Below are 22,600 nucleotides of genomic sequence, written 5' to 3' on the forward strand. Positions count from 1 at the left end.
TGGATGGGCTTAATCCCTGAGCAGGGCTTGGGCTCCTCAAGGAGAGTTGGGCATGCCAGGAATAAGCCTGAGAATCCTGTGCTTTTTCAGATGGGACTTGGAGAACAGTGGGAAGGCACTTCCTGTGATATGGGAGGTTTGTCTGTCCTTAGGTATTGCCAGCACCTGGTCAGAAAGAGCAGGTCGCAGGCACAGACTCTATGTGGGACTGAGGGAAGGGAGTGTCACTGTGTTACTGATGTTCCCAGACACCCACCTCCAGGCCTCTGCTGTCAGCTGACAGGTGTAAGAGCAATATTTGATGGTGACCATAGGTCAACACTGTTAATCATTACTGGCTGCTGAGTGAACTTCAGAAAGGTGAGTGGAAGGGCAAAATGTGCCATAGTGGCATTGCTACTGGAGGAATTGGAAAAGACTTATTATATCATGTAGACCATGCATTTGCAAAGAAAACAAATTTCTCTTTGAAAGGTCTCCATAAGGAAAATTAACTGTAATCACAGTGGGATACATCAGCACAATTTGAGACGTGTGGGAAGGACACTTAAAATCAACCTCAGGAAGTGAAAAGCCAAACACATTGGTAAAAGCCACCTGCCCCCAGTTCCAGGAATGTAATCAGAGACTCTTTGTGATCTGATTCAACTTCCAGAATTAAGTTCAGCTTCTGCCAGTGTACGTTGCAGGAGATTCTTTGTTCAGAGTATTGAATCAAGTATTTGTTTATATAGTCAAGACTTATTTTTTGAAAGCTTTTGTGAAGTAAGAGAACAGTTTTAGCTGTTGCCATTTTTTTTCACAGTATCAGCAATTTTCTCTTTTAGATACACAACTAATTTTGCATTTCAACTATAGTATCTATGTTCACTATGGATGTTTCTATAGCAACCAGCTTTGTGCTATCTATATAGCTCTATGGATGGATTAAATATGCAATACAGAAATGTTTTTCGTTATATCTTTCCTGCAGACTGTGCCTGTTAGCACGTTTCAAAAACTGAGTAGAATGAAATAGAAAAAATATCCTCTGTCATCTTTATAGATCCTTAAAAACCCTGATTATTTTTCTTTGTTTCTTATATGACCTCTGTCATCTTATTATTTCACTGCCTCTTACTCTAAGCCCACTAGTGTCTCTAGCAGAGAGAAAAGTGGTAAAGACTCCAAATAATCTGGATTTTATCCAATGGAAGATATCTGGGGTAAACCAGGGAACTGTGTCATGGCACCTGGAGTCATTATTTGATGCTCCTTATCCTCGGCTTCTCTCAGCATCTCACCAAGTGGTTTAGGTAAAATTCATCAACAATCTCCTTTACAGAAATTACAGGTTTTGTGTTATGTAAAAGACCAAACTTTACCATTTTATTTGCTCCTGTTGTTTTCAGTATTTAATGCTATATACGTAACAAGTGACTAAAATTGCATCTAGAGCTCCAGACCTGGTCTCTTCCCAGTTTATGCTACAAAGTCATTAAAAAAGTTGTGCATTATTTTATGGGTGGGACAGAGCAGGGACTCCAGAGCACACCCGTCTTTCTTTAATTTCTGCTTCTTTGTTAAAAGATGTAACTTCATTTGATGGATTCTGATTCTGGACCTCATGCGTGTATTCCTCTTTGCAACTCTATCGATTTCATTACATTCATCCCAGGTGGTTTTAGAAATTACATTTGAGGAGCAGATGAAAAACCTTTAACATTTCAATTTGGCAGCAGTTAAAACTAGAACCTAAAAAGAGACATACTATTTTTTGTTGTCATGTATTCATCCCTTGCCCTCTTCTAACTCAGCTCATGCATTTGCTCTGTATTTCAGTGAGTTGTCATTAACTCAGTGCTTTGCTCATAATCCTTAATTTGAATTAGAGTTTAGGCAAGTGTCCAAATTAGATGCTTGTGAAACTGATAATAACAGTTTTTTAGCATTCTGTGATCATGTTTAATCTTTTATCAGCAATGCTGCCATAATAGGTCATCTCACCTGTTCTATTTCTGCAAGTTTTTGCATCCTCAGCGATATGACTTTGCAGTATGGGACAATTAAGTGCACTACAGAAGTGGCTAATTAAAGTTGGCAGCAGTTAAGCACATGCTTTAAATGCTTTGCTAGATAAGGATGCAATTGAGCAGTAGTTTAAGTGTTTCAATGAATTTCTGGCCCGTGAAAGGAAAACATCACTTTTAGATTGGGTGTATTAACTGATAAAGTAGTTCTGTTCTTTTGTAACTGTAGTTGATAGATAACTATGATTTAGAGGAGCAAGCACATAGGAGAATGCTACTCATAAACCAGCAGGAATTAACTGAATGACTTTTTATTCTCTTTTCCATTAGCAGGGTGTCAGCATGGTGCTCTGTTTTTTTGACATCTTCAATTGTCCTCAAATTTACTTGAGTTGTATGAGACTGCAGTGTAGTGATGGAGCTCAGCTGGCAAAGAATAATGTATTTCTTAAGGCTTAAGCTCTTGAGGCTCAATCCTCACCAGTGCAACTGAAATAGCAGCATTTTATGTTTCTGTTATTGACACTATAGAAAATAATGCCCTTCTTGTGTTATTTCTTTGCCCACATACAGCTCCGAAGTCCTGTTTGTAGACTTTCCTTGCCTGATAAAAATGCTCTTGGTATTTGTCAGGCTCGTGCACTGGGTGAAATATCCTAAACCAGTGTATGTATAGGAGAGAAGCATCTAAAAGGATGGAAAGCAGCAAAATGAGCTATTGAAGTGTGTTTCTGCCAACCTGTGACAAGACTACAGTGCAGTTAGAGGGCAGTGGGGGTATGAATCCCAAGATGTCACGCTGGCAGGCAGAACATGGGTTAGAGTTGTAACTCGCAGCTACCTGTGTGCGTTAATAGTTGCTTGCCTGTCATGCAGGATACCAAGTTCAGGCTTGTGGAAGATGGCACATCGTGTCTACTTTGAAATCATGTTGAGTACTGTACACTGTGTTGAAACTCTGACAAAACAGTGCTTGTAGAGAGACAGCATGTTAATCAAGTCATAAGTTTAATATTGTTGCCTGCTTGAAAGCAAACTCTCACAACACCCTCCTTTTAGAAAGGAGACATTGTTTATTCTGCGCAGGGTGCTCAGTGGTGCATTTCCACAGATCAGGCACACCTACCAGGATCCTTCTTCCGGTACTTGTACACAAGTTACAAAGCTCCACTTAACTAATGCAGTTATTCTGTCTACATTGTACATATTCAGTGTGCTGAACAATCAAAATTCTCTGTGCCTGTGTGGGACATTGTGCTGAGCAACCAAAAGTCTTCTGCAGGGATCTCAGAGGGTCTCCAGGGGTTGTTTGAGGAAGAATATCTCTATTGTTTTTGTCCTCTTGTAGCCGTGCATCATCTGAGGGCAACAGTCTTCCTTTATTTTGCCAGTTTCTCGCTAATTAGATATATGTCCCTGGTCAGAGGATGTTAATCTTCTCCTCTGGGGCCCTTTAGCCTTAATTCAGTCACCAAATACAAGACAATAGTTCTTTTAAATCCTGACAGATATTTACATAGCTTCTTCTGGGGTACGTTTTGACCTTACTGCTGCAAATTCAGCAGCAGTATGACACTTAGGCTAGATCCTTGGCTGTTGTTGATGAGGATGGTGACTGATCAGTCATGCTGGCTGATATGGAGGGGAATGTAGGCCTGCAGCTCTTGGAAATGTTTGCTGCTCGTTTACATAACAGCCCATATTGCAAGATGAGATTTTTGTCTTTGAAACTAATTTTTAAGCAAAATGAAAAAAATACGGAATAGCAAGGCCAAAAACTAGTTTCATAGAGTTTTTAATTTTTAACTGCTTATATGCAATGCTGAGGATATTGGCATTTGAAATGCTTTGTGCTTTACTCAGTTGCACTCTTTTAAGGCAGTTTCCCGTAAGTCCTGGAGATGTTAGTAAAAGAGTTCAAAAGTGGAATTAAATGACTTCAGAACAAAATAAAATTTTGTCTTGAGAGAACATAGCAGAGTGAGTAAATGCTGTTCTAAAGAAAAGCATTGAGTCTGGGAGTAGAGCAGCATCTGGTATGTGGGATAATGTCTGTCTACTGGGTGGAGCTAGCACTTACTAGGAGTTGGGACCAGACCTGTCTGCTTGAGAAGCAATGCTACTGAGCCAATCTGAATTAGGTAAGAAAGGGATTTCCTGAGTTGTTCCCTTTTACAGAGAGGCTTTGCAGACTGCAAGCTTGTTTGGGTTTCTTTTCTCCACCCTCCTGCCTCTCCCCACCCACCACCTCCTTTTGTGCATGCTTCGTGTTGTGCCTTACTGTTGAAATCCCGAGCCTCAATAGACTTTTGGGGTCTATCCCAAGATGGGATAGATTGGAGACTTTTCTGCCCTTATTTGTACTTCTCTGAAAAGACTTCTTCAGGGGACTGTGAAGAGTCAGCCAGGCTGGCTGTCAGAGTACTAAAGGTGTGTGGATTGACTATCGGGTGAAAAGGATATGCTTGCAGTCAACCAATATTTAAAGGCTGCTTAGTCCCTAGAGTGGGAAATCAGGGAGACTTTACAATAATTTGAAGATACGTAAGCCCAATTCTCATTGATTTTTCTATGCAAATGATGAGACAGTTCAAGTGCTCTGGAGTGATGGCAGCTGACAATTTGCTGGCAGCTGCCAAATTTTCATAAACAACACTGACATCCTGGGCAATAACTGCAAGAACAGAAGGCAGCACTAGAAAGAAAAAGGAAATGCATGTATGCAAAGAGCTGCAGGGGAGATATCCTCATAAGTAACGCAAGAGTCTGTTACATGTGAGCATAAGTTTTAGGATTTTCCTGCAACTAGCCTATATCAAAATGCAGAAGATCTACTGGACTGAGTATGTAAAGGTTAGCAAGTCTGGATAGGATCCGTATGCCCATTGGAAAAGAAATACAACTTTTATAGGTCCAGTGGATCTGAGGGAGAGAAAAACATTTTGAATTTGTTTCTATATTTGATGAACATTTTGTATTTCTTAATTTGATGAATGAACAGATTTCTAAATTTGAGGTTGAAATAAGTTATGCATTCGTTGATACAAAACCAAGAATATGGTATGTAGGTAAGGAGAAAGCAGGAACTTAGCCCTGTTTTCTGTATCTGTAGCCGTGTCTTCTGAAAATAGGCTGATGCCAAGCAAAGCAAGCAAGCAAAAAATAAAAAAAAGAAAATAAAAAATCAAACTGTAAGTGAACAGTAAAAGAAGGGAGGGGAAGAGGATGACATAAGGAGAACATAGAAATGTTCATAATATTGAAAAAGTTTAATCTAGCTTAGTATCCTGGTTTTGGTCATGTTTGCTTGGGGGTGCTTAGAGACAATATAAGAAAAAAGGAGAGATTTTTGCCAGGTGCTCCAGTTAATGGTTTAAGGTCTTCCCCTGAAGGTCTGCATGCAAAATATCATTTTTCATAGATGCTGGATACCTTTGATTTCTGTAATTATTTTCCTTTTTTTTTTTTTTTTTGAACCTGCTTTTATTTTGACATCCACAAAACTCTGTGGCAATGGATTCCAGAACTTAATTAAATGCTTTGTGAAAAAGTACTTGCTTTTATTGGTTTTCAGCCTGCAGACCAAATAACCTCTAGCTTTTTTTATCTTAAGAAAAATGAATAATAATCTTTTATTCACCTTTTCCATCTCACTCTGGCATTTCTGCACTGTTACTGTTCCAGTTTCTTCACTCTTAGGAATGTAGTCCCTACTAATTGTTCTGTTTTCAAGTATTTTTTCCTGTTTCTTTTTAAATTGTTGCTAGAAGGACAAAGCTCAGATCATGGCCACTTTGGATAAGATGTATGAGATTGTGTGTATCCTTTAGCTCTGCACTGCAGAGCTCTAGAGCCTCCGTACACTAAGGGTAGAAATATGTGTCAGTTATGCATTTACTACTCCATTTAACTTGCAAAATCAAGGCACACAGGGATTAAATTTTGTATCATCTTATATTTGCTAGATTTCCATATACCATCCCATATTTGTTAAATTTCAGACCTCTGACTAGCAGGAGAAATGTAGCTTGTGCTACCCTGAGGTGATACCACTAGTATATGTCACATGAGCTCTGCTACATTGTCCATCCATGTGGTGGGACACCATCTGCATATTCAGTCATCCTGTGTGTTGGTAGTTGCTAGTGGTTGTGTAGTACAGCTGGATGCCTACAGGGTCTTCGATAGTCTGAAGGCCATGAACTGCTGGCTTGAAGGTGTTTTCCAGAAGTGGCTGCTCCTTCTTCCAAGATAGGCAACAGCTACACCAACAGGTTGTTTGCATTTTTTTGTATATGCTTGCATAGAGTGCTGCAGTCTCTGCATTAGCACACGTCTCTGATTTTTCTATGTAAGTTCCTTGATTCATTTGATTCTGTCAGGGCATGTATGCATTCCATTTTCACCTCTTCTGTATGTCCAGCTGAAAGGAACAGCAATTTAAGTATGCCTTACATTACAAGAACATCTGCTGGATGCTGTTCACATCGCTATTATTAATGCTGGGATGTTGATTTTCCATTGTATACTCTTACCCCATAGTTAGAGGAGGAAGCATATTCATACAGGAGTAACTGAATAGCAGGTGGGATTGAGAAAGCCCTCCTGGTTGAAATATGTGGAGGCTGAGGAGAAAAACCCTCAAGTGAGTTAGTTTAACTACAAAACAACTGGTCATACTTTCCACTTGGATTCTTTTATCAGTATATTTTTTTTATCTAAGAGAGGAAGTATGATGTGTAGATCCTAATCAGATGCAATCTGAGAAGCCTCAATTAGATGCATTTTCTGTGTAATAAAACCAATAAAAACCCACTTAAAGACACCAATACCGTTATCATGAACAATGAGGCAATTTCTCCTGCAGTATTTTAAGTGCATAGCTGTAACTTCAGAATAATTTTCTCCAACAACACGCATATATCTAGGGCTGTTTGGGATTACTTTGTTTACCATACTGTAAGATCAATTCTAAATGTATACACTGAAGTTTGAATAATTTATTTTCTAGCCCATTAGAACAATTTGGGGGATCTAATTCCATAGGCAGCTTTCGTGCCAAGAGAGCGAGTGCACATGTGTCTGCATATCCCTTGAGGAAGGAGATACAGACTGAATCTATGCTTTTAGGGTAAACCACCTGCTTTAATCCTTGACTCTGCTCTATAAGTGCCTATGAGAAATTTATCTTGAGCAGAATAAAATACTCTTTCAGCAATCAATTGTGAAGTCCAGTGTTTGCAAAGAACCCACTACTTGTGTGTCTGTACTCACTATTTCACAACTCGGGCATATTTGAGATTTGCACCGAGTTCTGTCCTGGAGCAGACACTTAAATCTCTTAAGTCTTAGGGCTACGATACTATCCTTTCTGATGCCCCCCTATTTTGACCTTAGAATGAAAGTTTTTACCAAAAATGCAACATTTCTTATTAAAAAAAACAAACATTAGAAGCCACATTTTGTTTCAGACTGTGACAAGAGCTGCCTTGCCTGCAGGAGTGGGGATTATTATGAGCAGTTAGACAAATAATGTGTTAAACAATTCCCAAGGGAATAATAAAAAAAAAAAGCTGTTGTCAGTAGCCTGACATCGTTGAGAAGGATTTGGTTTTTGCTTTTAAGAAGTCAACCCTGCACTCACCACATGGAGTAAATACAGACTCATATCTTACTGTCAGTAGATGAGATTCAAGCTGCAGACTTTCTTGCTCATGTTTTTGGTTTCATGTTTTCTCTTTTAATCATGACAGCCTCATTGTTCGTACATAAGCCCCCAAATTGTCAAGAGTAGCCCTGTTAATGGTTTTGATTTTGTTTAATTTCACATCTCAGCAAGCCCTGAAAGCTGTCAAGACTTGTCATCTCATCACTCTGCTTCTGACTGTTTGGCACAAACAGGGACTTCAGGGTTGGGGATGGGGTAGGGAGAGAAAAAGTGGGGAAAAGGGAACATCATAAATAACTAAGTAAAATTATCTGTAACTTAACAGCTCCTTACATAGCAAGATGAAGAAATTAAAACAGATAGGCAGCACAGAACCAACTATGACATTTTTGTTTTGCTCTGATGCAAAATAAATAAATGTACAGGGATCAGAGGGATCACATTAGGCTGGGAATTAACTCTGCTGTTCAGTTCTGCAGGGGTGGGAGGAGGACTGAAATTTTGTAATGTTTGGGGAGAGAAAATATTCTGCTGTAGTTGGAAATGCTCCTATGGCTCTCTTGGTGGGTCTTGGTTCCTTTAAGCTTTTCCTTAGCCTGAGTATTATAATGGGCATTGGACAGAGACTTACAGATGTGCTTCACCCCTTGGCAGAAAGGGGGCCTTAAGGAGCAGTTTAGACTAGAGTTAAGGGTAGCCTGTGGTTCCCAGGGCCTGGTGTGACTGTTCAGTGACTTTAATCAAGAACCATGAAGGGGTGTTCTGCTGTGGGAAAAGAAACAGGGCTGTACTAAGGTGGAACAGCCCTCAGTAGTGTGTGCTGACGTTTCCTAAGCAGCACTTTGTGAAATCAAGTTTCAGTTGGATGATTTCATGCTCAGAGAATCCCTTTGTGCATTTCAGGATTTGGTTAATCAACCTAAGGAAGAGCTGTGCACTAGCTCTTCAAAAACAGGAAGATAATGAGCTGCTGGAGAGCCTGACGTACATTAGATTATCTCTGAATTAAGGGCAATGTAGTGAGATACTCCTGCTGACCAGCTGACCTGAAATATTCAGCCCTGATCTAAATGGGTATGGTCACAGTCACAGTGTTTTGAATGAACCGTCCCCTGGCTTTGTGATGTTTTGTGCTACTCGTGAACTCCCAGTTTCAGCAGACAAGAATTACTTTGGAGGGAGAAGACGCTGGAGTCAAATGTCCTAACTGCAGTGATGTCTCAAGCATTATGCATTGTACTTCATAAAGAATTTAATGGGCAATGGAGGAGCAGGCAAGCAGGTTTTGCCTTTATTGAACACAGCAGTGTCCTTGGCGAGACCCACCTTCTATAATAGGAATTATAGTTGTAGGTGTCACTATCACTCAAAGCAGTGTAGCAACATGGGGAGCACAAAAGGTGATGAAATAAGCTGTCTTTTATTGGTGCTGTTGAATTGCTTCAGAACGAAGAACTAAAGATAATAGCTAAACATATTGCAAGGTGATATTTCTGCTGCCACTGGGCACGTGCCCTCATTAGACTTAACTGGCCCATTTGTGCGGCCTCACTGCCTGTGGCTTTGAGGCAGAACATCCACCAGGCTGCAGTGGCAGAAGTGCAGTTGTGCTGTCCAATCCCATTCTGCCAGTTTAGTGCTATGTATGTCTATTGTGCAATTATATGTCTATGTATGTGTAAATGTACAATTTAGTGCTGACTGTATGTCAGCACTTTGACCAGTTTGGTTTTGACTTGGGTGTCTTGCACCTCTCCTTTGATGCTATTCTGTAGTTCAATGGACCTTGAGAGTTTTATTCCATTTTAAGGAATTTGTTCCCTTTCCTTTTTTTTTTTTTTTTTTCTTTAACATTTTTCCTTGGGCCATCTTGATAACTTTTGTTTGTACCCCCTCAGTTACCCTAAATGATTTTCTGTGGATTATCTGCCCCTAGTGTTCTTCCTTCTTCTCTCCCCTGGTTATTCTTCAGTCATGTTTCAGATCATGGTCCATAAGTGGGCATAGAGGGGAGCTATTTCCAGTGTATATGGCCAGAGAATAGACTGTCCCTCTGTAGTGTTTATAGACGGTACTATGCTAAAGGGTGAATATGGTGATATGGGATGCCTGTATGTGAAAAGGCTGCTGAATGAGATGATTTGAGTCCCTGTGCACTGGAATCTACCTTCTCTCAGTGGAGACACATAGATTGTTGCAGCTGAGGTACATTTCAGTGAGGTTTTGTTGCATTCTTTAGTTCTGAACTAATAGACTGGTTTGCAGCTGGGGTGAGGAGTCCTGCCTTGAGACACAGCTGCCTTTATTGTCCTTATTGAGGGGGAATTCAGTGGCATGCAGAGACAACCTTAGCAATTAGTACAATAAATTGCTTTGGCTTTTGTGTTTCTCTTCTGTTTCATTTCTGAGGCTTAGCTCTGCCCCAGGATTAGCTCTATCTTTTTCCTACCCTAGTTCATGAGCTGCCTTATGTTCATCCACTTTATGCAGACAGTTAATTGATATGCTTCTATGTCTAGCTTACTACTCTATGAACACAGTTTCTTTCCTAGCCTTTAATTGATTTGGATAATAAAGTCCAATTATAAAACTCAATAAAAATTGGTTATTTTAAAGGGAGAGCAAGAAAGAAAGAAACCTAAGTGATGCTCTGCTGTGACTGTATAATAATGCAAAATCCCCTTTGGTTTAATTCTATTTAATTGCTCAGCTTTACTCAGATTGTTACAATTCTGCAGGCTTTCTCGCAATTATAAGCAGCATGCTCATAAATGTTTGCGTTTTTTAAAAGTTCTTTGTGTATATAATAATTGCAAATTTTATGGGTTACTGGTGGCTGCTGCCTGCACTGGCATCCTCCCTTCTCCTTGCTCTGTGCCTGGGGAGCCTGTATGACTGCTCTAAACCTTTCTAAAACCAGTCAAGTCTCCTTCTGAGGATTGAATTGCCAAACTAGTGGCCACATTAGGAGTAAACATCATCTTTGGGGTTTTTTCCTACAGGAGGATACTCCTTCCTTCCCTGCCCCTTTACACTTAAATGCTCTTTTGCTTCCGAGGGAGGCTAGACCTTGGACAGAAACTAAGAAAGAGGTGTGAGGTGTCCTACCAGGGGATACTCTGACAAGATTTGTTTATGGCTTGTGCCAGGGGTGGGAGAAAATGTATTAGATGGGAAGAGCAGGGCATCACAAGAGCTTCACTGAGCATCTCTCTGAGGTACTGATATAGAATATGGATTTTTTTTTCAGTCCCTTTGGGATCTTGACTCTTTGGGAATTTCTCCTTTTGGGGATTTTCTGCTTTTTCCCTAGAGAGAAAGACCTGATATTTGAAGCTGTGTCTTCAATTTGGGAAATTTGTGTCTCTTTCTTGAGTGTTACTGATGAGTTCCCCCTCTATGACTTTTTTTTTTCTATTTCTCCTTTGTGTGTTTTCCCTACTGAATGTGCCATAGGGAGAGTTTATTTTCTATTAAGTGTGACTGCTGCCATATTGATATGGATGAATATCTGGGGTTGCTTGGATACAATAATGCAATTTCTTTGTTTCTTTTTCTTTTCCCAGTTAGGAGGCTGTGGAATCCTTGGAGTAGGCATCTGGCTGGCTGTTACCCAAGGGAATTTTGCCACCCTCTCTTCTTCTTTCCCATCCCTGTCAGCTGCCAACCTACTGATTGTCACAGGGACATTTGTCATGATCATTGGCTTCGTGGGTTGCATAGGTGCCATCAAAGAAAACAAGTGCCTCCTGCTGAGTGTGAGTATTAAGCCACTATGCCATTGCAGTGTTTTTGTCTTAAGGTTCTGGTGCTATTCACAGTGCATGTCACAGTGTCCTGTATTTCAATAGAAGTTGCCTGCTTGACATGGATGAGATGTCAGTTATGTTTGAATAGGTCTTTAATAGCTTTAAGGAGCTGCTAGATCATTCCTAACCATGCTTTCAACTTGCCCTTGGAGGATGAGACCTGCAAGAATAGAATGGTTAGTGGTGGTGTGGGTTTCCATGAACTCTTCAGTGAAGAGGGAGGGGTCTATGTAGACATCTTTTGCAGTGTACCCTTGAATTATCTTTTACTCAACTTTGGTACTCCAAATGTGTACCCTGGAGGTACTGATGATCTGAAGTCTTCAGTTGATTTGGGTTTAAATTGGAGATAAAGTCCTTCAGATTTGGCATGCTCGTTTTACCAATCATTAACTCTCAGAAGACTGAGATGTCAGGAAGTAAAGGTGCCAGCAGAAGGAGACTGCTGTGAAACCAAAGATTAATAAGGCTCCTGCTGTTCAAGTTTTAACAGAAGCTTGAGCCATATCCCTGGTGTACTTTATCAAAATGTCATTTGATGCCACTCAGAGCTGACTTTGAGTAGTGGATGCCTTCTATAGTTGCTGTTTGTATATTTTGGGTCCTGTTCAGCTGAAGACCAGGAAGTGAGGTGATCTTGCTGCTCAACTCCAGGATTTCACCTTGAGGTTCAGCAAACCTCAGAGTGAAGTGAAGCTGGGATTTAGTTTGGTGGGCTGGTGATTGCTTTGTAAAAGGCTGTTCCTCACTGTGCTTCACACATTCATTTTGCTCCCCTGGGAACCACAGAATGAGTTGAGGCACACAGCTCCCAGGAAAAATTCGCCCTGTAAAAAGAGGACTCTCTGTAGACCCCTGCAGTTGTTTCTGCTGATTTTCAACCAGTCAAAGTCAGGACTAGTCTGCGTAGGCTAATATGTAGGCTATTTATGTGCCAGGTAGGTGGCTTGAAACTAAAATAAACAACATAATTTGAAATAAAGGCAATTTTTTGAGAAGAAGTTTACACTGGGAAGGCTGAAGCTAAAAGCCTTTGACAATTTTAACGGTCTTATAAATACCCACTTTGTGTAGGAAGTGTCTGGTTGACCAGATGTAATTACTGCATTCCAGCTTCAATGCCAATGTAGCAAGAGTCCACAGGGTGCTGAGTCTAATGGTATAGCTTACACATGCAAAATTAATCACCTGGTTTGTGCTTTTGTGATTGAAGTCCCAGCTCAGGTGTGGCCAGCGATGAATGGCATATTCTTATATGTCAGGGTCAGGTCAGGATCTGGAAGTCAGTCCTTCGTACTGGAAGAGTTTCAGCCTTTTATATCGTATGGTTTGTTGGCCCTCATCACTCATTTGGGCAAGGGCAAATTCTCCCTTGATCAGCTGTCATTGCTGCAGCTAGGGTGAATATACTCAGCCAACCTCAGTATACCCGGGGCATCCTTTAGGCAATGCAAATGTTTGTGTTTATTGCTCCACATAACACATACTGCACAATACTAGAATGTAATGCCCTTCAATGCACAGTGTAAGGACTAATCTCATGCCCTTCAGTGCATGATTTAAAGACTGTGATTGATGGTTCAAGTTAAATGATGCAAAGGAATCCAAATTCATGCTCTGCTTATAATGCCCTTAAGGTCTCCTTGAAGACACAGCATTATAAGCATATGGACCACATGGACATGCCTAGTTTAACTAAGGACAATTTGGAAACTCCACTTGCTGTTATCTCCTGTAATGCATGCCATTGTAATGATGGGTTGGCAGTAGTCTTTAGACCTGCAAGACCTGGAAAGACAAATTTCCCATGCATTAGGAGCATCACTTGTTCTGTATCCTAAAAGCAGAAGAAAGAGGAAAGGATGTAGCAGTTACATGTTGGAGAAGGATGTAGTTGAGAGGATGTGCTGCTGTGCTGCTGTTACTGGGATAGATGGTTTGGAGGAAGACAATGGAGGTATTGCAGGAGGCATGTAGCATCACAGGAATCCTAAAATGGACTGGGAGGGAGCAGAGCAGGAAGAACTCTTAGCTCAATCCACCTGCATTAGAGGATGTTTTTGATGGTCTTGCTTTACAAATAGTGCTACTGCTCAATGATGTGATAAGAGATGAGATGTCCTAAGGGGTCTGCTTGAGTGAATGAGAAATGAGCAGTATCAGAGACATTTTAATCTATTTGTATTTCATACACTAGGTTGCAGAGCAGATAAGACTCTGATCCTGTAACTTTGTGTTCTCCACATATGATATTAGTATTGTGTTTTGTAAGCTGTGCATAAGGCTGCTGTGATGTTAGGTGTCAATGATAATAATTGCTTATCTCAGGCATTTGCCAAAAACTTTTGAAAGAAAAGAGGGTGGATGAAGTGTTTCAAGTAGCAGAGGACAGATGGAGAAAGGAGGACAAAAGCAGAAGTAAAGTTTAATTTGTAAATGAGGTGTTTGCACAGCTGTGTGCAGTTGTCAGGAGTGATCCAGATTAACTCTCTGAATAGAGAGCTTAGCTTAAAAGCTTTTTTACTGACTTGAAAGAACTTACCTTGTGTCCACAGGCTAAGGAGCTGGTAGATATTCTTTACTCAATGACAATGTATAGTCAGGGGACAATGCCTCATTAATCTCTCAAGAAACAGGCACATTCCTATTTCTCTTTCTTCAGAGGAATAGAGTAATATGAAAATCTAAAATATAGTGGAAAAAAATGTAAAAGGAAACCTCAACCATCCTGTGCATTCTGCAAAAATATGGAGAATGGAGCGTGTTGTGCAACTGTCATTCTAAGATCTTGGTGAGCAGAGAATAGATGTTTGCAATGATTCTTATTTGTTACAGCATGGAAGTAGATAAACTTTTCTGTCATTAGATTTCTCTAGGTAAATCAGAGCAACTAGCATTTCTTGAAGTAAGTGTACAACCTGGAGTATATAATCTTGCATCTGAATGTGGATGCAAATTGATGAGTGAAGTGGGCAAACAATTCTTTCTTGCTTCAGGAAGATTCCTTTGACATTTCTGCTATTCTTGTTGCTCAAGATTGTTTATCAGAGGTCCCTCTGCTACAAGCTCAACTGCTACAAAGCTCAAAATGGCAGCTTTGTTCTGGTGGGTTGGGTCACTGTCCTGAGCAGGTGACAGAGGTCATAATCTAAGAGTCTGACTTGAGAAAGTTAGTTTATGGACTTCCACTGATTTTTTTCCATAGGTATTTGATCCTGCATTGCAGGATTATCTAGCTGTACTGCATATCTCTATAGGCTGTCTTGAAAGAAAATTATTAATCTATTTTTGTCCTATTCCCCATTGCAAAAGTGTTATAGTTCTACTGCCCATCAAAGCTGTTAGCTGTATCAGTCATCTTTGTGAATTTTAGCAAAACATACAGCTTGAGTGCTCTTAACTCCATTGTAATGCATGTGCATTTTAGCTGAGGGCAGCTCCTTGCAGAAGATGAGGCACCAGCTGGCTTTACCACTCAAGCACAACCAGTTACACCAACTTGATCATAGTACTGCCTTTAGGCAGATGCTGTATGTACATGTGCACATGCCATTGCTCTATGCTAAAGAAATTTATGCCTTATTAAGTTCTTTTTTCTCTTTCATGCTCAAATGTTGACCATAAGCTGATCTTAAGTGTCTGTGTAAACATTGTCTTTTAGGTTAGTTGCTTAACATCTGTGTTTGAGGAGCTAAATTGTCTGAATTATCTGCCTTTCGTGCATATTTAGCAGAGATCTGTATTTGTCTGCTTGCACTGAAAAAGGTTGTTATTCCATGGATAGTGCAGATTAAAGATCTTGGTTCTAGATGTTAGATCACAAGGGTCTATGTTATTTATTATCTGTATTACAGTATCCCCTTCAGGCAGCCCATGAGATCAGGATGCTTGTTCTGTATAAAATTCCTGGTAAGAGGAGGTCCCTGACCAGTAGAGCTTGTCATCTAAATAGATAAGACAAATGGAAAGTATTATTATCCTCATTAGGCAGATGGGGAGCTGCAGCAATGTGAAACTAAGTGCCTTGCATAGGTTGCCTGGGAGATTGTGGGAGAGCTATGAAGCAAGCCCAAATTGTCTAAATCTCTACTCAGTGCCTTTATGATCTTTCTCTCATTGCAGCAGGACATGCCTAGCTCTCCTGTCCTTTAAGAAGTATTTAATGCATGTTTCTGTAATAGGAATGATAATTTTTATTTCTTTAATCATATGTATTATGTACAAATGATAAGTAAATATCCCAAAGCAAAGTTAGTTCTCAAGTTTTTATATTGTCAAAAGTGCCTAATTGGCACAATTAGCTGGTTTCCATGAGCTCCACTGCAGCCTGTCCCATCTGAACAGATCAGCCTAACTGCAACGTTACCTTCAGTGAAGTGGGAAACAGGACATTCAGAGAAGCTGCCAGAAAGCGCATGAGAATGTGGTTGAATGCAAACTTTTTGCAAATATGAACTTACTTCTGGTCAAGGAAAACATAGTCACTGGTAAAAAACAGTATTTGGGCTCTTTGTGAAGGAAGGATTTTTTTGTCTATTTGGTTGTTATAGCATCTATGTATAGATAATGTACTTCCAAACAGTTGCAGCTTAATAACCCATTTCCTAGAAGCAAATAAGATCCATAGACATTTATTTATTCCACCCTCTGATTTTGTGACAGCTTTCCTTTTTTTCAATGAGTCAGTATGAAGAGCATGTTGTTCTCCTGGTTGGAATGTGCAACATAGCCAATAATCCAGCCAAAAGAGGCAGAGGATGTCTTGCCTAAAAAGATCTGAAGTTGGCATAGGGGATTCCTTGCCACGTATTGCCCATACAGGTATATATTAGAAAGGGGAAAGGGCTTGAAGTTGACAAAATGCTGATTCCTCTGTGATTACACAAAGCCAGCTGCCTTCTTATAAAGCACCAAGGTTGGGTGTGTTCCATCAGATCAAGGATTAGATAAAAAGATGGCTTAGATACATTCCTCCACTTCCTGATGTGTAGATAAGCCTGAGTTTTGGTGGGTTTTGGTGTGGTTTGGTTTGTTGTTTTCTGGTTTTTGGTTGGTTTGGGTTTTGCTGTGTTCCTTTTGTTTCTTTTTTGTTAGGTTTTTGTTTTGTTTTTTTTTGTAGTAAAGCTGAAATGATTAATGAGAAGGGAAAAGAAAACAATCATCAACAGATCTGTGTTCAGCTTAATTTAAATGAGAACCTCATGTTAATAAGCAAGGAGTTCATCACAGTTGCTGGAATTAATAAGATCAGAATTAAACCTTGATACTAGGTCAAGACCAGCTGTGGAAAGAGCTGCTACTATGTATGTGCATGAATTACTATCCTTACATCGGGAGGCTCTCATTTATGAAATAGTTCAAGGGGAAAGTGAGTGCCCATGATGTTTTGTACTGTGCTATTTGGAGTTTTCTGAACTTCAGCCAACTCATCTGTAAGTGAAATAGCAATAAAGAAAATGAGTGAAAAGTTAATGAGTGGGAAGAAAAGGAGAATAAAAAACCCTACTTTTTTCTATAGTGTCACTGGATCCAATCAGAGAACTGACATCTGAAATTCCATTGGTGACAGGGAATTTATTTCAAAGCAACTAAATGGGAAATAGCCTGTGAATGACTTCATCTCAGTAATTTAATGCTACAGACCAAACAGTAGATCCTTGTTCCAGTTTAGCACAGGAGTTTGTGTTTTTTTAGCAATCCAAGTAGCAAAATCAGGGAAATGATGGCATGGCTGTAGTCACAGCAGCAAGCAAGTGATGTGACAACCAGGAAGGTGCCATACACACAGCCTTGAGAGCATTATACATCATGTGTAACAGTTCTCTGTGTAATGCTGTGTTGAATATGGGAGCCCTAACTTGGTACCTGATTGGATTGTGAGTACTGAGCACCAAACTCCCCTGGTTTTGTTGCCTCTCCTTTATTAAGAATCTGCTTCTCATTGCCTTTCAGTATTTAGCTCCTTCTACCTGGCTGACAGTGAAACTCAGAAGTGGATGGGACCCTAATCTTCCTCCTTTCTTTTCTTCAGCTCTGGTAGCAGTTAATCAAAGGGCTACCAGAGGAGAGAACAGAGGACAGAAAGAATAAAGCTGGTTTCATTCCATCTTGGTTTTAGACTTGAGCCCAGGATCAATTTGTAGGAAGGGCTTACGTTATAGTGTAGTATTTATTTCTCTAATATAAACTGATGCAATACCACTAGTGATATGCTGTCAATCATCAAGTTGGAAGGGACCCATAAGGGCCATCGAGTCCAACTCCCTGCTCCTTGCATGACTACCTAAACTAAACCAAGCCATATTACTAAGAGCATCATCCATATGTAACTTGGAACTCTGACAGGCTTGGTGCTCAGACCACTTTCCTGGGGATCCTGTTCCAATGACTGACCACCTTCTCAGTGAAGAACCCTTTCTTAATGCCCCCATAACTTTTTGTATTGCCAAGGTGCTGCTTTGTAGCAGACAGTGTTACAGTGCCATGTGCAGGAGTCAGTGGAACTATACTAATTAATATCAGTGGAAAGGTTAATTTAATGATCACTCTACCTTGTCCTTTTTTCTCTTCTTGACCATCTGCTTCTCACCATTTCCTTCACTTACATATACAGGGTATTTCTAGAGGCTGTTTAGAGACTCTTAGAAATATTTCTATGATTATAATTAGCATGTGAGGTCCCACTGCAAGCTTAGCTCAGGGTTTGCAAATAAATGTAAAGTGAGGCCTGCAGAATTTCAGAATAATCTTTTTCCCCTTCAGCTCATTATAGGTCAGCTGAGCAGCACGGTCATGTCGTTTGCCCTTATTGTCTTGGGGGAGCTTCTGTCAGTTTGCTCAGAACCTGGGGTCAGCCAGATGTTCAGTGTGAATATGAGCATGAAGCCAGCCCTGCCAACTCACTTGCTCCCCAAGCAGGCTGTGTGGGGACCACTTGTTATTCTCTCCTCCTCCTCCCCGGGCACTGAACTGTCTGATCGCATTTCATGCTGGAGCTCTACATGACAAGAAATATCCTGGGGATAGTAGATTCAGGGAGAAGCTTCATTTACTAAATACACAGGTGATGTTAATGTCTGAATAAAAGGTTTAAGTTTAGCCATTAATGAACTTTGCATTTCTTTGCCATAGATGGAAAATACTTTAACCTGAAGACAGAGCCTTTTAGTTGTATTTGTATTTCCATTACCTATGTTAGATGGAGTCAGGCAACTGCTTTGTTATTGAGTAGCACAGGGACATGTAAGAACCAGTCTAATATTCTAGTTCTTTTTCAGTATCTTACTTCACAAGTAGGATCAGTTTCTGTCTTGACTAGGATAAAGACTGACACCACATCATGTCAGACCTTTGCATTCTCTTTGCAGGAGAGATAAAGCAACCCTTAAAGAGAGTCAAAGGCCAGCGAGACCTTTATTTGTGCTAAGAGATAATAATCTAAGATCTGTTAAATAGGCCTATAGCCACCTTCTGTTGTGACACGAGAGTGATACCTAGCTAATATTTCATGACACTTCATTGATTTTGAGTCAGTGTATGAAGAAGAGAACTAGAAATGCTACACAATGCCGGTAAAAATCCTATGGCGTAGTACAGGAATGTCAAGTCCCTCAGCTCTCACTAACACAAACTGAATGATTCCAACTGAAAGGAGTAATAAGACTAAAAAACACTGTTATGTGTTGAAATTGCATATGTTGTATATATTCCCAGAAATAATTACTGCCGATTTCTCTGAGCCTTACTGATCAGCAGGAGTTTTCGCACATTCATGAAAAATATAGTCCAAACATAAACAAAGCTGTACTCTATATCCAGCAGGAATAAAACATGCGCAACTTTGTCGCAATCCCAATGAACTATTAAGGCTTTTAGAAAATAACAGCTGATGAACCAAGTTTTCATTTCACAGTTTGCTTGCATACATTACTGCCTTTTTAGTGTTTATGGGCAAACTTATATTTATTCTGCTGAAAATTAAAAATAAAAAAGATGGGGAGGCTAAAGAGATTTACTTCCAAGGAAGTAGTAAAAGAGCTAAATATGCACAGCGTGGCAGAAAGAGGGCTCAGATGGGACATAAGTCTACAGGTATTCAAGGAATCTAAATACTATAGACAGAAAGGAAGCATGCATGGTGCTACAAAAGGTGTTTTGTATGGAACTAACAAGAGAAGAATTCAAACCAAGTGTCAGCAAAAACTTTTCTGAGATGTTGAATCAGAATCTACTATGATGGAAGAAAGCTGCCCTTTCCCTTTTGTTGTGAAGTTCATGTGGTAGATCAATAAGCTGGGATTTTATTGACTGAAATTCAGTTGTGTGTCTGGGCACTGTCTTGTCATTTCTCATTTGTTGCTCTGTCTCTTCCTGTATAAGTCTTCCAGACTACTGAAGAAGTCATTTCTTAGATCCAAGTACAATTCCCATTGCACTTTTTCTTCTGTTCTCCTCTCCTTGCCCAGTTCCTTGGAAAAGAAAATTTAAAAATATTTAAAAAAACCTAAGTGAGCCTTTCATAATTTTCCTACTCCCTATTAATATATCAGATCAAAATGCCTTTAGGGAATTATGTTAAATCAAACTGCTTGTGAGAACTAGTGATACATTAAACACTTTTGCTTTTAAAAGTGGGTTTTTTTTTCTTTTGAGTGCTGGTAAAATCTGTAGTGTATCAGTTTTTAGTCTGTGGAAGTAATGTACCAGTAGGTAATAAAAGAGCTATTCTGGGAAACCTTTTCAGCTGCTTAGGAATGATCTTAATATTGCTGTGCTTAAAAAGCCAGAGCCAACACTGGCAAGCATTGATGCCTGAAAGCAAGTACAGGACCCCTATAAAGAGCAGGTGTTTCTCCAGTACCTGGACTTCTGTTTTCCAGTACATCAGTGGGAATTCTTGCATTGATTTTGACTTTTCATGGGTGGCTTGATTTTTTCCTAAGTGTACAATATGCAGTAAATTTTACAATAGTTTATAGCACTCAGGACCTATGACACTGTTACTTACCTGTTTTGGTGCTCAACTTCATCTGTCTAAGTTTGTTGCTGCACCTATTTTAATTTGGTTATGTGTGGGGATGCTATGCTTTGGCAGGATAGAGATAAGGTTTTGACAATGCCAACCATAGTAATGAGAAATCTCCACTCGCTCTAGTAGATATTATTTCAATCTAAACTATATCATCTATGATGAGAGAACAGGAAAATTAAAAAGCATATTAAATTAAAGGGAAATTCTTTGTTTTCCAGCAGCTTGGTGTGGCTGCTATAAAATCCATTAAGTTCTTTTGACTTTAATGGAGTTCTTTGCATTTGTGGGTAAAGGTTTGACTTAATTTATTAAATGTGTCTGCACTGTTATTATTAAAGCTAAGATGCTATCCCTGTAGAGAGTATGGGCAGAATGTGATGTGAATTTTTATAGTATTTCTGTTTATATCAAAAAATCTAAAAATCAATTAAAAATTGTTTTGAACAGATAGTTTAGACCTAAGGCACAGTAACACAGTCGGATAATCCTCATTTTAAAACAAAAATGAAGGACCTTCTCAGTTTTATTAGAACAGGGATCTTTAAAATGTGTGAAGAGCCTGCATCTTCATATGTGTCTTTATCTCAAATCAGAATAAAAAAGATGAATTTAATAGTTGGGTAGCTGTGGGCCATACCGAGCCCCATATTCCTGTATATGTCTTGACACAGAAGAATATCACCTTCTTCCAGACTAAGATAAGGCTACATCTGGAGTATTTAGCTTAATCTGGGGCTCCACAGTAGAAGAGAAATTTACATATTAGAAGTGAAGGAATCTGATGGAGGGGCACCATTATGATTATGGGGCACATCGTGTGCAAGGCCAGAGTGAGCAAGCTGGAATTTTTCTGTCATAAGAAATTAAAGCAAGGAGGAGATCTTATTTCTGTCTTCAACTACCTTACAGTAGGGTCTAAAGAAAACACAACTTTTGGAAGGATTCCCAGGAATCAGACAAGAGGTAAGAAACTGAAATTACAAAGGGAATTCCAATTAGAGATACTGAATATTTTTGTTGTCATGAAAATGGTCAAGTATTGGGAAAAGGTGTCTGGTGAAGCTGTGGATGGCTATCCATCTTTATCCTTGGAGATGCTCAGAAGGTGACTAGGCACAGCTCTGCACTGCTTCATGTAGCTGACTATGCTTTTAGCCAAGTGGTTGAACCAGCTGATCCTCAGAAATCATTCCCAACCTCTAGAGTCACAACCTCTGTGACTGTAAGGGACTCTGTCCTCTAGCAGCCAGAACTGGACTATTCTTGAAGATCAAAGTTATGTACACATTACAACCAGGCAGGCAAATTAAAATCCCTCCCAGGCTATGAAGTTGAAGTTCTCTTGGAAGACCAACAATTTTGTCCCAACAGATTCTCTGTGACTTCTTCTACTTGATGTGCTTATTAATTAGGAAGTGAAATGAAATTAATGAAATTAAAACTGACCAGTGAGGATTTGGTATTCCAGCCTAACTAAAAGGTAAAATGTGTGACTCTATCAAACTTGCAGTTTATGTGACAGAGGAAAGATTGCCTGTGACTCTTCTGTGGGTTTTTTTCTCTTCATTCTGGGAGCTCCTGCAGACTAAGAGCAGTTAGTTTGCTGGAACACTTTCACAGGGGCAACGTACCTGCTTATTTATTCATATTTTTTTCTGTCAGAAAAGAAGCTAACTGTCCCCCCGGCACACAGATTAACAGTGTAGGCATAGCACAGAACACAAGCGATGCAGCATAGGGTGACTGCTGATGTTATTGTCCAGTTTCTTAGGTAGGTTATGCTAATCTATTTATCTGTTACAAATTATTTGTCGAGCCTTGAACTTTAAAACTCTTTTGGGACATTATTCCAAAAAACCTGCTTGCTTTTTGGTCTTCCTACTATTTTCTTCTTGCTTGTTGAAGAGGATTTGAATAATACTTTGCAAGAAACTCCTGTTGCTTATCATTAGCTAATGAGAAGAGGGTTTGGCACACTGAGATCTTACTGACTCTTGAGACAGGCTCCCATCAAAATGAAAGAATTACTGCAGCAAATAGTCTAAACACAGCATTCTCAATTTTGCCATTACTTATATCATGT

General features: G+C 39.7%; 1 protein-coding gene across 9 annotated transcripts in view; it reads left to right on the plus strand.

Moving 5' to 3' along the window:
* The window catches only part of TSPAN4 (tetraspanin 4), a 459,690-nt gene that overhangs the window by 367,844 nt on the left and 69,246 nt on the right, over nt 1–22,600 (plus strand). For all 9 annotated transcript variants that reach the window (XR_004080581.2, XM_031049021.2, XM_031049020.2 and 6 more), the window contains one exon: nt 11,244–11,435. Coding sequence is in view for 8 of the 9 variants with exons in the window: in XM_031049021.2 (XP_030904881.2) it covers nt 11,244–11,435 (192 nt within the window). In the remaining variant the exon portion in view is untranslated. The remainder of the gene's footprint in view (nt 1–11,243; nt 11,436–22,600) is intronic.

The sequence above is a fragment of the Melopsittacus undulatus genome, chromosome 4 (genome assembly GCF_012275295.1).
Source record: "Melopsittacus undulatus isolate bMelUnd1 chromosome 4, bMelUnd1.mat.Z, whole genome shotgun sequence".
Lineage (NCBI taxonomy): Eukaryota > Metazoa > Chordata > Aves > Psittaciformes > Psittaculidae > Melopsittacus > Melopsittacus undulatus.